At 40.2% G+C, this 18,618-nt stretch overlaps 1 protein-coding gene across 1 annotated transcript in view; it reads right to left on the reverse strand.

Moving 5' to 3' along the window:
• Window positions 1–13,675: 13,675 nt before the first annotated feature.
• The window catches only part of atg7 (ATG7 autophagy related 7 homolog (S. cerevisiae)), a 122,247-nt gene continuing 117,304 nt past the window's right edge, over window positions 13,676–18,618 (reverse strand). Inside the window, exon 10 of the mRNA XM_048606554.1 lies at window positions 13,676–14,424. Within this exon, the coding sequence (XP_048462511.1) occupies window positions 14,392–14,424 (33 nt within the window). The 3' untranslated portion in view covers window positions 13,676–14,391. The remainder of the gene's footprint in view (window positions 14,425–18,618) is intronic.

The raw sequence follows: 18,618 nt of genomic DNA on the forward strand, positions 1-18,618 counted from the left end.
TCAGTGGAGGGGGACTGGTCGGGCCTGCGGGACAGGAAGAAGCGGAGGGCCTTAAGGCCATCTGCATGGGGAATGCAGGTGTAGAGGGACTGGACATCCATGGTTAAGATGAGGTGTTGGGGACCGGGGAATTGGAAGTTCTGGAGGAGGTGGAGGGCGTGGGTGGTGTCACGGACATAGGTAGGGAGTTCCTGCACCAAGGGGGAGAAAACGGAGTCGAGATAGTTGGAGATCAGTTCGGTGGGGCAGGAGCAGGCGGAGACAATGGGTCGACCAGGGCATTCAGGTTTGTGGATTTTGGGAAGGAGATAGAAGCGGGCAGTGCGAGGTTGGGGAACGATGAGGTTGGAGGCCGTGGGTGGGAGGTCACCTGAGGTGATGAGGTTGTGGATGGTTTGCGAGATGTTGTTTTCTCCTATTGCCAACAGTGCTGCCACTCTGTGGTTTAGAACCTTAAAGTATCTTAAACATTGGCGGTATCAAGTCCAATTTCATGTCCAAAATCGTTTCATATTATCCTGTCATAGACATAAGGCTCACGACAGAAAAAGGCTTTTAGATACTTAAGCATAATAGCGACCTCACAGCTACTTATAATCAAATGAAATACAGTGAAGTAGTCATTTCAGAGATAAGATTATACAATTTTGTCATCTTGTGTACTTATTCCAAAAGAGATTCACCTGCTTTCAAGTAAAGCCGTTCCTGAACTCAATCGATATGCACACAGAAACAAACTACTATGAATGCTGGGAATTCAAATCTTTGTTCAGATTCCTCTGTCAGGTGGATACAGTGCTGGAGATCTCTAACAGGCCTTGAATAGAGTTGAGACAGGCTTAATTCTATATTAAAATTCATATACACAGAGTTCTTCTCCTATCAGATGCATGCAATAAACCATTAAGAATAATTTCACAGAGAATTTACACACTATAAAAATCTAACTCTTGCCTCACATTTCCACTTCAGAGTTAGAGTCATAGAGTTGTACAGCACGGAAACAGACCCTTTGATCCAATTCATCCATGCCAATCAGATATCCTAAATTAATCTAGTCCCATTTGTCAGCATTTGGCCCATATCCCTCTAAACCCTTCCTGTTCTTATATTCATCCAGATGCATTTTAAATGTTGTTATTGTACCAGTCTCCACCACTTCCTCTGGCAGCTCATTCCATACATGCACCACTCTGTGTGAAAAAGCTGCTCCTTAGGTCTCTTCTAAATCTTTTCCCTCTCACCTTAAACCTAAGGCCTTTAGTTTTGGACTCCCCTACCCTGGGGAAAAGATTTGGCTATTTACCCTATCCATGCTTCAGGGAACAAAGCCCTAGCCTATTCAGCCTTTTCCTATAGCTCAAACCCTCCAACCCTGGCAACATCCTTGTAAATGTTTTCTGATTAATTTCAAGTTTAACAACATCCTTCCTATAACAGGGAGACCAGAATTGCACGCAGTATTCCAAAAGCGACCTAACCAATGTTGTTGGTTTTACCTCATTAAACAATCATGAAAGAGACTGGGCACTTAGCTTATTTTTCATGATTTCCAGGATTCAGCTTTACATTGCTTCTGAATATTTCTTTGTCCTTCCCCCAACGGACTAAGTATACATAGCCTTTCTAGTCAGCAAAATGCTTTACCTTCAAGTTCTACATTTGATCTTTTTCTACACGGATCTACCTGTCACTTCAATCAGTTGGATGAGATTTCTGTTGAAACAGGGTATTGACTCAGTCACCATCTAATTACTCAGACAGGCTTGGACTTGGTTCTGCCTTATAGACACGAATCGCAACTAGAATTGCTACTTCAACAGTAATGCAAACATTTGCTGTCTTCGGTTTTGCATCCCCTGATGCCTATCTCCCTGGCTCTTCCATCCTTGCTTCCAATTAGGGAGCAGCTCATGAATTATATTTGGACTAAGGATGGAGATTTTCCCCTTCCCTTTTCCTTCTAATCAAACCTCCCACTGCTCTCTGTCTAGTTTCCCCCTGCTGCTCTTGTCATGCTACTGAGTCCATGAAACCCAGTGCCTATATCTGTATCCTTACGTCATTGAACTGCAGGCAACCTACCTTCTGGCTCCTATGCTTACTGATACTGTAAGTGGTTTTCTCACATTAGATTCTTGTCAGCGTTGCAAATACAGGCTATTTCAAAGGTAAACTAGAACAGCTTCAGAGTTGATTGACAGCAAGTGATCCTCATTGGATTTTTTTATTTAAAGACTTAGATTGTAAGGGTCCTCTTGTGATGCAGTGGTAATATCCCTACCCCTGAACAGACAGACCCAGGTTCAAGTTCCACCTATTCCAGTGCTGTGTAATAATATCCCTGAACAAGTTGATTAGGAACAATAGTCAATAATAAAAAAAAAAGGTGGACTCTGTAAAGTGCTTTATCTTCCCTTCCACCTCCATTTTGGTATGGATCCCTTCCGTCACTTTTGATCATTTGCATTGTCCTTAACAAGCTTTGCGTGTTAGTTAATCAATTGGAAAACACGAGTGATTTACTGGTGGTGGTCAATAGATGAAAAATTGCCAAGGGTGGTTTGGCAATGGCAAAAACAATTGTTTGGCTGTGTGTGATAGCACTCCTGGATATGAAAAGAGTAGGGTTCTGAAGGCTGTTGTAATGCAGTGGTAATGTCTCTATCCTTGGACCAGATGATCCCACCTGCTCTTGAGATATGCCCTGTCTGACAGAAAACAAAACCATTTAAATGAAAGATGGGTTCTTGTGGTACGGTGGCAGGGTTCCTACTTCTGGGTCAAAAGACCTGAGTTCAGGTCCCGCCTACTCCAGAGATGTGTCATAACACATCTGGACAGGTTGTTTAAAAATAAAGTTGAGTTTTTCCTCAGTAGAGAGTTGCCTTCTGGAGAGGAAAAGGTGGAATTTGTTGTTTGTGCCATAGTTTTGCAATAAAACCCTTGTAGATCTGAGTGCCTTTTATTGTCGATTTCAATATATGGACATTGGATTGATATCTACCTTTCCAAATCATCATCACTAACTTTTAAAAAGCTGCTATTGATTTCTCTATCCTTGTTACTTGCCAGTTCACCTCCAATTCTGTATCATCCTTGAATGTGTTCTCACATCTCTCTCTGCAACTTAGTATTTAAATCTTTCTGAGCATATTACCATGATTGGTTGAACCAAAGTAATGAATAACACTACTTATAACTGACTGGAATGCATTCTCTTTCCCCAACTTCGTCCAGTGTTCTTCAGCCTTTGACATAATTGACTATCTAATCATCCTTTTAGCCATCTCCTCCAGTTTATCAGGCTTGGCAGAACTGACTTTGATTCGTTCTACAGTTCATCTGGTAATGGCTTTGGCATCTCTAGCAATGAATATCATGCTACTCTACTTCTGTCATTTGGAAATCCCTTAAGATCCAACCTTGGCCTCTCTCCTTTTCCTTATCTATATACTGCTAATTAATGACATCAATAGTAGACATGGGGCAAGATTTCTGCCATGAGACTAGTAACAGAGAGGAGTGGAAACAACTTTATGCCACCGGACATCTGACGTGTTAGTTAGCTGGCACCGTGTCACTTTTCATGAAAGTGGAAGCAGCTACCAACCCTCAAGTTATGGGTAGTTGTGTAAGTAATTTAGTGGCTGATTATCAGAGGCTGACTGGAAAATGCCAATCAGCCTCTGGATAACCCACGATGATGGGAGCATGGTAGGTATCTAAAGACAGCCCCCTGGTGGCAGACTGAGGGGTGTGATGGGGAGGCAGACCTACACTGAGGGCCTCATCCTTAACCAATACTAATCTCCCCATTCCCTACACCGTTAAGCAGGCCCTCTCTACAATGGAAGCCCAGAGGCGGAAATGTTATTTCAGATTGTTTAATGATGCCGAGACAGCATGAAAAGGCCCTTCTCTCCCCCACCTTTAACAGTAGCCTATAGTTTCTTTCTTGCTTTGGGGCAGGTGCCGGGAGGGATTCCTATTGGTCATTCATTGCATCTACCCAGAAGTCAGAGTTCTGAACACAAAATGCAAGACATTCACAGAACCAACTTCCACATATCCATTGACACACATACAAGTCTCGGTTTCCAGCACCTCTACCATTGCCTCAGTGCTGCTTTACTGCTTGTCAACCATCCAGTCAGATAAGCTGTAATTTTTGTCATTAACCATGTAGGATTACAAAATGAGTCAAAGCTTCATCCACTTGGCAATCTCCCAAGTATGCATTACTGTAAATTAGCCATTCTTATACTGGCACCCAGTAACATGGGGTTTCCGTCTCATTTGCCTAATTTATGTGTGAGTTGAACAGAGTTCCAGGATGTCAGATTTCTACTCTGTTTTTGCTCAAACAATCTAAAGCCATTCTCATCCTTTCAATTGGTCTTACCTAACTGCAGTGTATTAGTATGAAAATATTATTCTATTTCAAAGTATTTATCCAATTATGCCCTAAAAGATGTAATTATCTCTGCCTAAGCAATTGCCTAGGGAATTGTAATGTATTTAAAGAAGAATCTCCTGTTTTCTTCATTAAAAGTAATAATATTTAATTGATTGTCACATCACAAATTTTCTAAATAAAGAAAATAATCTTCACCTACTCAATCTATCAAACTAATTAGTTGAAATATTTTTAGTGTCTCTAGTCATTGTCCATCCATGGTATCATACATATGAATCTGCACAATACCTTCTCAATACCTTTAATTCCCTTTTATAATGGGATGCCCAAACTACATTGTACAGTTCTGACCAGTGTTTTGTACAAGTTTATCTATGCCACTATTTATTAAACTCAAACTGTTGTTTTGCTTTTTTTGTAACTTACTTGACAGACACTAATTATCTATTTGAACCCAAGTCTCTTCTGTTCATTCAAGTGTCTTTCTATTGACCCATTCCTATTTTCCTTTCTTTGCTTTGTATGCTGTATTCTTGGAAATCCCCTAATTTACTTAATCTGCTAAGGTTACTAAACTTTTTCCACAATAGGAGGTCCATGCTTGGAGCAGCTGAGCTCATCTTGTCTGCTGGCCATATTCTTGAGACTGTGTGTCATTTGATAACAAACAGGCAAGTCCTTTGCCAGTTACGTCAGAAAACCTGTAGTCAGCTGCTGACTTGATCAAGATTATTTTCCAAATTGTTCCAAACTTAATTCCGAGGGTGCCTCCCCTTTAAGGTTCTACAGACCTTTAAATCATGTGGCAGAGTGCTACTCCCTACCACTGAAACATGACAACTCCTAATCAGAGCCAATTCTGACATTTTAAACTTTTCTCAAACAGCGTTGAGGCAACCCACAAAATTACAATGAAATATAATGCCCACGAATGCCAGTGTTCATGTAACTGTGAAAAAGAACTCATGTTCTGCCCTGCTTCTAATTGTGACAGAAAATCTAAGCTACTTAGTCTTCCTGAGACACTCTCACAGTCACAACCACTAGACTAGTCATCAAAATTGTTTTGGTTTTAATTCCAATGTTTTGGGGAAAGTTGTTGGAAAAGGTTGTTATAGAAGTTATCAATTAGAAAAGCTGCTGGTTACCTCAATAACACTTCTGGATTTAAATCAAAATGGGTGAAGCTATTCCTCAGAGAGCCAGTGACAACAATCCACATATTGAGAAATAATTTCCCTCCACTATTCCTCTGCAATAATTGGTCAGGTCGAATATGGTTTGCAGACACAGAAGTGATGGCACTGCCTATCCTTTTACTAGTATGCCGGTATTGGACTGGAGTAACTCTCCAAAAGCTTGTGAGTTTGAAAAAAGACCTGTTTGACTACAACCTGGTGTTATGTGACTTCTGATGCACAATGAAGACCTGAGGAACTCAATGATAACATGCACCACCGTTTTTGGCAGCTACGGATTAAGTTTCAGCTGTTCGAAGAAAGCTCCGCATAAATCAGTCAGTCATTTTCTGTCGCCATGGTGTACAGTTGAGGTGTCCAACTTTTACCTAATTTGCAATGCATTCCAGATCTACCAGCTGCCCTTATACCCTGATCGGTATTCTGGTTTCATATTTTAACCTCTTTAATGTCAAATTATCACACAAAATGTATAAATTAAAATACACATACACCCCTTAAACAATAACTTAATCAAGCTACTCTCCATTAATTTTTTCATGTGATATGAGTCTGGTTGTGCATCCCTAATTGCCCTTCAGAAGTTGTGGAGAGCTGCCTTCTTAAACTGTTGCACTACTGCTCCTGCAGCTAAACCTGTAGTGCCAATCAGAGAGAGCTCTTGGTAGAGGAGCCTGTTTAACTGTGGGCACACATTTCTGAAATCAGAGGTGCTTATTTGAGTCACAGGTTGTTTTTATTGGATTCACACATAGCCTAATCTTTTTGTATGTTCAACAGCCATTGCTCTTTTTCTCAAAACCATTTCTTGGGACAGCCTTTGGTCAAACCTCAACAATCTCATCCTCATTGCTACAATTCATTTTCCTATCAACTTCCAATTCTGAGGTTTTTTTTCTTTTCAAAAATTATAAATGTGAACTTCAGTCTGACTTTGCTAATCTGATTGTATTGGATATAGGTACAACACAAATATATATTTTTTTCATTAAGACCATAACCTTTGTTGGATACTTCTGAAACTTTTTTTGGGAAAAACAAACATTACTAGAAAGAATCCTAAATTTATATTTCTTTAAACATAATTGTCAAACCGCCCACCAACTGTTTCCACAGAGTGAACGAAGAATTTATACAAACTCTTACATGGCCCTATTTCAATTTTCCAGTGTTTCAATTTAAAAAAAAACCAGCAGCATAGGTCAGTGTTTCAAATAAGATAAAAACTTAGCTTATTAAGCAACTATTACTGAAAAGTAGTCAATTAGAAAGTGGCAAAGTTACTAGCTAAAACACATATGCAAAGACTTACACAAAGGATAAAGGTCACATTGGAAAACAAAAATGGGCCTGGCTTGCTTGACGATTCTATTTCAAAAATGAAGGAGTTGAAATTGTGAAGTCAGGTTCAGCAGCTGAAACAGTTTCTGTAGTCATAGGTTGCTCTCAGAGCTAGACTTGGTCAGCATAACAGGTCCTAGGAGCAACTGAAGGCTCCTTTGTTTCACTTTTGTGGCACTACAGGTTGTAGCTCTTGCTAACCTGGCTCATTACAACAATCCTTTATCTTGTTTTATATCCCATATGCCTTCTCTTGTCTCTGAATTAAGAAGCAGCTTCTGTTTCAAGATATCCCTCTGATGATGATTTCCCTCGAGATGGTTGTCCTCAGCCAGCTTTTATCTTACCAAATGTTGACTAAAGTCAATTGTGTTGGATTTCCTTTTGGTCTCTCCCTTTTCTTCTGCCCAACACTACATAAGTTATGAATCTTCATACCTTTTGAGGGTTGAGTGGACAGTCCTAGAACCCTTAAATTATTTAATTATCCTGTGTGACTGACTTCTAAGGTAACAGTCTGAATATCTATTTTGGTTGCAGCTGAATCCACAAGAGAAGTCGTGGTTTTTGGCAACAATTTTAAGACGCCTTGCACCCATTTTTTTTTAAAATGAAGAACTTGTTTCACGAAATAGATAACAACTAAACATTCATGTGTAACAACTACACATTCATACACATAAATTAATAAAATAATTGAGGAAAAATGATTCCTTATTTGCATTGGATCTCAAATGCACCATTAGACAACTTATACCATGCATTCTCCAGCGCTTTCTCCCATCCTCCAGGGCACACACGTTTACCACATAATGTTTGGAAACACCTAGCACAGAGAGTGCATTAATTTGGAAATAAGTGATCCTTGACAGAGCATCTTTTGTTAAAAAAAACAAGTCTTTTTGTTTATTGTTGCTTACTGAGGGATTACCTTCTGCTCCACGTCTTGCATATTTTTTTCATTATCCACCTCCATTGCTGACTTGACAGGAATCCGGAATGGTGCATAGGACTCCACAAAGAAATCGTTCAGGAATCGTGTCACATATTTGTACCATCTTCTACCTTTCTTCTGTCCCCTGCCCAATGCATTCAAGGCTGATGACAGTCCTACTTCATTTTGTTTTGGGAAGGAATACAAAGTACGTGCCAATCAGACATTTAACTGGGCAGCAGAAGGCCTTCCCTGGGAACAAAGAGCTGCCAACCAAGCTGCATCTCTCAAATGCAGGGGCTGCTGCAAGTACTGCACCCACCTGAGGCCCAGGATTGCCTATGGATCCAAGTACAGGTGAGTGATGGCACCAATAGTATTGCAGGGGAAGGGTGCAGGGAGTTTGGCAGTAAGAGGAGGGGATAGTTCCTAGCAGACCAACCCCACTTCCTGGTTGCTTTTTAGGATCCCCGGATGTTAAGTATCTTACACTCCACTGGGTGAACACAATGGTGGTTGGGTTGTCTGAAGCCCACAACTGGGCATTAATTGGTTCCCACCTGATTAAAAGCCTCCCCTTAAACCAGAACCAAACTCATGAGTTCCACAAAATGCTCTTGCTTCACAATCCTTTTAACAATTCCCTGCAATAAAAGCCAAATGAATTAGAGAGATGATTGTTGTTTTGCTCACTCAAGCAGGAGACGTCATTTGTTTTCTAATGAAAGGAAGATCCCAACGTGAGAGGATAGGAACACCATGGGATTCTGCAGATTCGCCATGTTTGAGGGGCTGTTGATTGTCCCTATGTGGCCTCATGATCTCAAGCTGACACTGAATCTTACAAAAAGAAAAAATGAGTTCCATTCTGTAGTTAGGGTATGGCCATCAGTATATAATAATACAGCTCAATGGCTTCTCCGACTTCATGATGTGGTAGTGACATGTGCAACCTTTAGAATCAGAATTAGCTTTACTGTCACATGTACTCACATGAATACAGTGAAATTTCATAATATTATAGGCAAGTGATAAAGACCACCCCTTTTGGCTCTGGAATGACAATCCCTTTCAAGCTCCTTAGGATTCCATAACAGGAATGGTGCAGAAAGCAGAAAAGACCTTATTGTGTAATAATAGCAACAATTCTGTAAGATGACAGCTCTTTGTGATACATTCCAATGTGAGTATTCATAATTTCACTCTTCACAGAGATATCATTCAGGCCTCTGAAAAGGCGAGCAGCAGAAAAAATGCACTCCTCAGCAGACAACGTAGAGCTTCCCCTTTGCTTCTTTACTCTGTATTGCATCTAGTGCAGGAAGAAAGTTTATAATGATTGTCAGAAACGCTGCTATTGTGTAGAACAGGAATGCAGTAAAAGCATTTCTGCAGGAATGCTAGTGCAATCCCACATCAACCATGGAACTGCAGCAGAACCGACTGCTATTGCTCGTTCACCAACCTCTCGGATTCCAATATCCCAGCTATAGGCCTTCCCAATGTCTGCAGGGTTCCCTCCTCTTGGGGAGCAGCCCAAAAGATGCCTGTTACTCCATATTCTGGATGATATCCCAGAAAGAAATTCAGACATGAAAGGCTTATGGTAGGCAGTTGTACACAGTTGTGAGCGTACAGAGTTTGAATGGGTGATGACAGATCCTGTAAATAAAAACATTCCAGATGAGCCTTTGAAGGGGGGGTAGGGGGTGGTGATGCAGCTGAGTTATGATGGTGGTTCATTTGCAAACATAAACATCTATGTTTGTGGACACTTGGACGCACTATTGTGCTTTATTGACACCAGAGTACAAGGCATCAGGGCGAGAAAATGCCATGCATAGTTGAGCCACACGCTTTTGGCAGTGAATGTTGAATTCTCTTTCTGTTTGATGAATTATGATTTTTAAAAAAATTCATTCATGGGATATCAGGGTGTTGCCAACTAAGCCAGCATTTATCGCCCATCCCTAAACCCAGTAAAGAGTCAACCACATTGCAATGCGTCAGGAGTCACATGTAGGCTAGACACGGTTAGGATGGCGGATTTCCTTCCGTAAAAGACATTAGCGACCATATGAGTTCTTACAACAATTGACAGTAGGTATATCATTGACATTGGGCTAGCTTTTTAATGAATACACATTTCATAATCTGCCACAGTGGGATTCAAACCCATGTTCTCAGAACATCAGCCCAGGGTTACAACTTTTCTTTCCCACCAGTGGTCTGCTGCCAGGAGAAAGCTGACCGTCAATGTTCAGATTAGAGGCTGCAGGAAAATGACAATCTCCAGCTTTGCCTCTTCTGCTGCCATTTCTTGCTTGTAAATTGCTACCTTTTGAGCCAAAAAGGGCCTCACTGATTTAGTGGCCTATTCCTTTGTTTCATGTGACCAAATTCTATTAGTTTTAAAATACTGATGGAAAAGGATAGATTGGATCTAAAAGTTCTAAATTGGAGGAAGGTTAATTTTGATGGTATTAAGCAAGAACTTTCAAATGTTGATTGGGGGCAGATGTTCACAGGTAAAGGGAAGAGTAGGAAATGAGAAGCCTTCAAAAATAAGAGTCCAGACACAGTATGATCCTGTTAGAGTCAATGGCAAGGCTGGTGGGTGATGCTGGATGATTGGAGAAATTCAGGTTTTGGTCAAGAATACGAAGGAAGCACATGTCAGGTACAGACAGCAGAAATCGAGTGAATCCCTAGAAGAGTACAAAGGCAGTAAGGGTGTACTTAAGAGGGAAATCGGGAGGGCAAAAAAGGAGACATGAGAATCCAAAGGGATTCTACAAATACATTAAGGACAAAAGGGTAACTAGGGAGACAACAGGGCCCCGTAAAGCTCATCAAGGCCGCTTATGCATGGAACCGCAAGAAATGGGAGAGATACTAAACGAGTGTTTTCCATCAGTGTTTACTGTGGAGAAGGATATGGAAGATAGCGAACATGGGGAAATAAAGAGCAACATCTTGAAAAATATCCATATTACAGAGGTGGTGGTGCTGGACGTCTTAAAATGCATAAAGGTAGGCAAATCTCTGGGACCCGATCACGTGTATCCTAGAACTCAGTGGGAAGCTAGGAAAGTAATTGCTGGGCCACTTGCTGAGATATTTGTATCACTGATAGCCACAGGCGAGGCGCCGGAAGACTGGAGGTTGCCTAATGTGGTGCCACTATTTAAGAAAGGTGGTAAGGAAAAGGCAAGGAACTACAGACTGGTGAGCCTGGCATTGATGGTGGGCAAGTTGTTGGAGGGAATCCTGAGGGACAGGATTTACATGCATTTGGAAAAGCAAGGACTGATTAGGGATAGTCAACATGGCTTTGTGCACAGGAAATTGTGTCTCAAGAACTTGATTGAGTTTTTGAAGAAGTAACAAAGAGAATTGATGAGGGTAGAGTGGTAGTTGTGATCCAAATGAACTTCAGTAAGGTGTTCAACAAGACTCCTCGTGGTAGACTGATTAGCAAGGTTAGATCACGCTGAATAGAGGGACAACTAGCTGTTTGGATACAGAACTGGCTTAAAGGTAGAAGACAGAGGGTGGTGGTGGAGGGTTGCTTTTCAGACTACAGGCCTGTGACCAGCGGTGTGTCACAAGGATCGGTGCTGGGTCCACTGCTTTTCATCATTTATATAAACAATTTGGATGTGAACATAGGAGATATGGTTAGAAAGTTTGCTGATGATACCAAAATTGGAGGTGCAGTGGACAGCGAAGAAGATTATCCTAGAGTATAACAGGATCTTGATCAGATGGGCCAAAGGGCCGAGGAATGGCAGATGGAGTTTAATTTAGATAAACGTGAGGCACTGCATTTTCAAAAAGCAAATCAGGGCAGGAGTTACATACTTAATGATAAGGTCCTGGGGAGTGTTGCTGAACAATGAGACCTGGGAGTGCAGGTTCATATTTCATTGAAAGTGGAGTCCCATATAGAGAGGATAGTGAAGAAGGCATTTGGTATGCTTGCCCTTATTGGACAGTGCATTGAGTATAGGAGTTGGGAGGTCATGTTGTGGCTGTACAGGACATTGGTTAGGCCACTTTTGGAATACTGCGTGCAATTCTGATCTCCCTGCTATAGGAAGGATGTTGTGAAACTTGACAGGGTTCAGAAAAGATATACAAAGATGTTGCCAGGGTTGGAGCTATAGGGAGAGGCTGAATAGGCTGGGGCTATTTTCCCTGGAGTATCGGAGGCTGAGGGGTGACCTTATAGAGGTTTATAAAATCATGAGGGACATGGACAGGCTGAATAGACAAGGTCTTTCCTCAGGTTGGGGGAGTCCAAAACTAGCAGGCATAGGTTTAAAGAGGGTAAAGATTTAAAAGGTGCGTGAGGGGCAACTTCTTTTACACAGAGCGTGGTGCGTGTATGGAATGAGCTGCCACAGGAAATGGTGGAGGCTGGTACAATAACAACATAAATAAGGCATCTGGGTGGGTATATAAATAAGTAGTATTTAGAGGGATTTGAGCCAAAGACTAGTTGGCATAGATGACTTTGACCAAAGGGACTGGTTCTGTGCTCTACATCTCTATGACATGCTGCCTGGCCTTCTAAACTACCACAGAACCTCTAATTCATGGGAGTCTACACACACTCCCTTAACTTGACCAACCCTGGAAAATCAATTAGAATCAACGATGTCCATGTCCAGTGAGCAGAATCTTAACCCAGCATGTCAGCTGAGCAAAAGATCAATGCCTAACAAGATACTGAAAATCCTGGAAATACTCAACAGATCAGGGGGCAGCAATGAAAACAGAACAGAGCTAAATATTAGGGATGTACAATGTTATAAGCAAATACAGAGGCAGAGAAAGAGGGACGACAGCGAAGAACAAGACGGGATGACAATGGAACATGAAACAAAAGGTGATACTAATGGAGGTGTGAATGGCAACAGCAGAATCATTATCAGAATGTTAACCAAAAGAATGGGAACAGTGGTCATGATCAAAAACTAAAGTCAATGTTAAGTTTAGAATGCTGCAAAATGCCTATCAAAAGATGAGAGGTGCTCCTCAGATCTCCATTTGGTCTCATTAAAATAGTGTCAATGGCTACCTCTGTTCTTGGGTTTGCAATTAACATTTGTGTATTTATCTGAAATATAGAGTGAACAATTATACAAATACTTCTACTATCCATTAGCCTCCAGCACCTGGTAGGACTCGGCTGTTTAAAGTACAATCATAAGTCATTTGACTGAGGCAAAGATAAACTTAAGGTTTATACATTGCTCTGAGCAGACTTGCTTATGAGTGCAACAATAAGGAAATTTAAATAATTTCAACATCTGTGTTTGATAATTGCTTAAAATAATAAATATTGATAGTACCACTGATGGCCTTGACTAGACACAATTACTTGGCCTGTTAGCAACATGTCAACTACAGTAGACAGTTCATCCTATCAAGGTATCTTGACATACCAGCCAAATATGCTAATTTAGCTTTCTTAGCACTGCAGTACACTGCAAGCTAATGTTCCCAATATTGCCAGCTATTAAAAATAAAACTATTTGATAGATCATCTTCAAGCCAATGAATTAGAAAGAGAGAAATCAGGCTAGTTCCAGTAATAACTGTATCCAAACATCCACATACTAAACTAACATGAAAAGTGACTGGATGGTATCAGCATTCCAGGCCTTTTATTTGGCTTTCATTTGACACAGATGAAAGCAAAACAAGAGCTATTGGTACATTTTATAGAGATTCACCCTCTTACTCCTGTGAAATTAAATGTTGAGACATGTCTGATAGTGTGAACTCAGTTAAACCATTTTTAATTGTGTAAAAGGTAGGAAGTGTCGCATGCAGATTACACCAGCATGTACACGATACAGATGCTTCAGATATACAATGAACGGGCGGACAGGAAACAGACTTTAGTTCAGTACAAAGGAACATTTTAAATGGAAGTGGAGTCAGTAGCTCAAATGATAAATTTCATATTTAATTAAAGTTCATAGCATGTAAACTCCTCGTCTGTACTGAAACTGATTTTAAAATAATACTTTTAGGAAGCTAGAGTCAAAAATGATTGGAGATAGTGAACCCCTAAAAAGGGTGAGAAACAACTTCAACAAAATGTTTGTGTTTGAGCACATGAAATATCCTTACTCAGGCTGATATGTAATTATATACACATAACTGAATACACGTATTCGGTTTAGAGACTTTTGGATTATTGCTGTTATCACTAATGCTAACATCATAATCTCCAGAACTGTGATCTGGATGAAAGGGCCAGGAACATTTGCGTGCTTTTGACTCCAAAAAGACATTAGGAGATAATATTTATTTAAAGGCAGAACGCTTCTTAATTAGGCTGAATGCCATAATGAAAATCACAAAGAATCTGTGACCTGTTCAGGGCAGCTGTTATTGCACTTCAGGATTCTGAAAAGCTGGAAAGAGGTCTTGGATTGGTTCTTCAATTTGCATCTTTCTTTCAGGTTGCAGACTGTTCTTCAGAAACTTTCATCATCACTCATGTCCCATATCTGAAATCAGAAAATAAATTTCACTTGAATGTTAATAGAAAAATAATCTTTGAGCTTTTGTATTGAGATGCAAAGTCAAGCCAAGATACAGGCTCATCCAGCCTGCCATAGGACCAATCTTGCAGTCATGGTTTAATTTGAAATAGCTCTCCAGATTAACCTTTTCTAGGCCACTTACTACCTTGCATACCGAGCATTCATTTCGCTTTATTTTGGAAGACTCAATTTTTTCATACCTCAGTCCTGGCATTAAGGATCAGCTTGTAAACCTCTTCTGCATCACTTCAAGGCTTTTCAACATTTCTCTTATGGCCAGTGACCAGAACTAAACTGTACTAAATGTGCAAGCTGATCTGACCTCTAATTGCCATGTAGTAACTTCCTCCACTACTTTAGCAATTGAAGTCACATGCTGTTTCTTTTGTTTGCTCCCCACAATAAGTGGACATGAGTATACAATCTTTCCTAGATCTCTTTCAGCATCTCTGCGAGCTAGTTTGGCACCAGTCATAAAATATGCACCCTATATTCATGCAATGTGCAATAATTAACATTTCTGTGTTGTATTTAAATCCATAGAATTCGTACGGTATGGAAACAAGCAATTCAACCCAAGAAGTTCACACTGACTCTCAAAAGAGCATCCCACCCAGACTCACCATCTCTACGCTGTTCCCCACCCTATCCCTGTAACCCTGCATTTCCCATGGTTAATTCACTATAGGCAATTTAGCATGGCCAATCCACCTAACCTGCATATCTTTGGACTGTGGGAGGAAACCAGAGCACCCAGGGTAAACCCACACAGACACAGGGAGAATGTACAAATTCCACACAGACAGTCACCCGTGGGTGGAATCGAACCTGGGTCCCTGGTGCTGTGAGGCAGCAGTGCTAATCACTGGGCCACCATGCTGCCAAATGTACCATAGTCCTTCGAAAGCAATAAATTCATCCAGGTCCTTCTGTGGTTCCTTGGCTTTCATGACAATTCTCCCTGTTTAGGCTCATCTGCAAATTTAACCCACTTGCTTTCAGTCTATTTCAGGTTCTCTGGCACTTATTATCGATGAGACACATTTTCCCCATTTGGTGTTAGTGGCTTTGCAAATGGGTCAAGAAAGGTAATTTGACAGCACTTATTAAATTGGCACAAAGTCAACAATGTTTGCAAAAATATCAATTGGATACAAATAGTAGGAACACAAATGTATTCATTCCTTGCCTGGAAAGAATGCAGACAGATTCAAATGGTATCTGTGAACAGATAAGTCAAATAATGTTCAAAACAGGAAATAAATTAGTTTAGAATTAATTCAGGATGCACAGTCTGTTTCCTGTCAAGAGTCAAAAATAGTGAACAAATCTGATGCACTGTAGAATTACAGCACTGTAAATGAGCATCATTCCACCCCAAACAAAGGAGAAATATTCAAATAAGGGATTAATAAAAGTATGCCTTTGCTTTTTTAAAAGGGGAAAATATTGCTGAAGGCAGAAGATTCATAATGAGCTGAGGCTATCATCTAACTTTTTGTGTCAAGTTGTAGTTGAAAAACATTGGACTTTACAGCACAGGAATAGGTCCTTTGTTGCAATTGGATGGACTTAACAAAAAGCATAAGCAGCAATTAACTAATGCAACCCAGTATATTTCATTATTACTGTTTAATTATTCAATACGTGGGAGTGAAAATAATTTTAAAATCTGCCTTCAGGAAGATCCAACTTGTAAGTGTCTCTTTGTCTTCTGTTAGTGACCTGGCCATGACATATTGTTTACCAGGTTTATCACATTTTTGAAGAGTCAGCCAGTCTTCATTGTGCATTCAGAAACTATAAAGGCCATAAACATTACAGGCCAGGTTGCGGGAGAGAAGACCAAAAACAATATTTTCTTCTACTTCCCTTCAAGGTGCAGTGTAAGTCTCTTCCTGAACTAGTGCTTTGCATGCTGAGAGAAGACGCATGCGTAGAATAACTGGGGCAGAATGGTCATCATAAATGCCTGCATGTATAGAACATGACATTATTCAATATCATAATAGAGGAATGCCTTTAAAGACTGGCAGCATCTGCTCTACCCCAAATGAAACCTTCTTGCCCAAATTAGTTCCATTGCTACCTGGCTGTTACTCTCTGGTACAAGAATAAAAGTCACGTCATAGATGTTTGGTGGGTAGGCAGTCTTTCAAATAGCTAAGTCCAGACCATCAGGGAAACCAACCTCCCATCCATGGACTCCATTTACACCTCTCGTTGTCAACAAAGACACATCCCACCCCAGTAATGATCTCCTACAACCTCTTCCGTCAGGCAGACGATACAGAAGCTTGAACACACGCACCAGCAGGTTCAAGAACAGCTTCTTTCCTGCTATTTAGACTGTTGAATGGACTGTCTAACTTCAGACAATGTTGATCTTGCCTTGCACACTTCCTGTGCAATGCAACCTGAATGCCTCACTCTGCCAAAGTTTTTTCACCCGATGATCTGCCTGTACTGCTCACAAACAAAGCTTTTTACTGTACTTAGGTACACATGACAATAAATCAAATCACTCAAATACGTTTGCATCCAAAGGACACTTTGATTATTCATGAACCGATTTTATCTTTAATGTTTTCTAAGCATTGCATAATGTCAGCTATCTTACAGTAAAGAAATCCATCATCACCAGCTTATAAGTAAACAAGTGACATTGCTAATTGCCACCTTTAAGGACAGGAAAACATGGTGCATCCTACACATTCAGTGTGATATATCGGAGCTAAGGAGTAATCGTTAGCCCTATGCTGCCAATATCACATAAAGACGCATGTTTGAGTTCTTAGGAAGGTTGGTCTGCTTATGAAAACTTTTTTTCTGCTCCGAAAACAGGAGGTGTGAGTCAGGAGAACGCCGGAGCCATAGCACTGATGTCATTACTTAATCTTACATGTGCATGAAGTTTGCATTGATGAGATTAATAGCAGCAGTAGCAGCTCATTCCTTTGAACTAACTCCAATCTAATTTATTTGCTCAGGTTGCAATATCGGTAGTGCAGAAGATTTAGGATTTTAAAATCAGGACCAGGCTTGAGTGAGTGCAACCGGCTTGCTGTGTGCAGTTGCTGGCTGTGTCCTAATGCAGTGGTTGTTGGCAACAGACAATTCAAAATATTCTGAGCTGCTTCAGAAACCAAAGTAACTGCAAAGGAGCCTTTAAAACCTGAATTTTTGTAGAACATGCTCAGTAGTGTTTAAAGTGCATTTTGTATGGTACTTATGAAATTAACTAAAAGTTTCTAATAAACAATGGCCATGTATTTGGTATCAAATACACAACAATTATTACTGAAAACAAAAAAAAACTGTCTTTATTCCAGACAAACCTTTTAAGCAACATCAACTAACTATGGTTTTACACATCTGAGATGTGTAAATGTTTGGAAATGAATCTGGCAGCAAGTTCTTTAGAAGATAAGCAGTTGTGGATGAAGGGTATAAGGCCCAACAGATGCAGGTGGTATCAAAGCAGCCTAGACTTAAGGAAAAGAATTAACTCTTTTGTTAGAGACTGCACCTGGGGACACACACTTTGTTTTGCTGCAGGTAATGACAGGCGAGAGAGTTCAATGAGATTTGTAATTCAGGAACATTGCTGCTGATAATGAAGACATGACCCATACATAAACAAACCAGAATAGCAGCACACACCTGCCATCAGCTTTGAAGATACTAAGACTTAATTGTGATATGTTGTTATTTCAGATGAAACACCTAGTGATTCATGAAAAATAAGTTAACTCTGGTAGTTTCCAAACCAAAATTTGACTGATTTTGATCTACACAAAACCAGGTTACTGTTCTTTCTACTGGATTTCATAAAATAATGTTTGTCATTTTGTGACATGTAGATGCACAGAAACAATAAATCTTTTGATTGTACAATCGATGCTGGAGCTCTCTCAATGTAGCCCAAATAAAGTCAGGAGCTTTGATATAAATGAGATGGAAGTCCTAGAACAGCAGCAGATGCTTCCATAGATATTGCACTTTGATTGTAGATAAATGTGCTCTGAATGTGTGAACAATAAGACTGCTGAACCAAAGGACAGATTAAGAGAGGTGATCAAAATGTTGAAACAGAAACAGAGGAAGTCATGTTATTGATGTGATTTTTACAATAAAAATATAGAAGATTTAAAAAAT

The sequence above is a fragment of the Rhincodon typus genome, chromosome 16, assembly GCF_021869965.1.
Source record: "Rhincodon typus isolate 14 chromosome 16, sRhiTyp1.1, whole genome shotgun sequence".
Lineage (NCBI taxonomy): Eukaryota > Metazoa > Chordata > Chondrichthyes > Orectolobiformes > Rhincodontidae > Rhincodon > Rhincodon typus.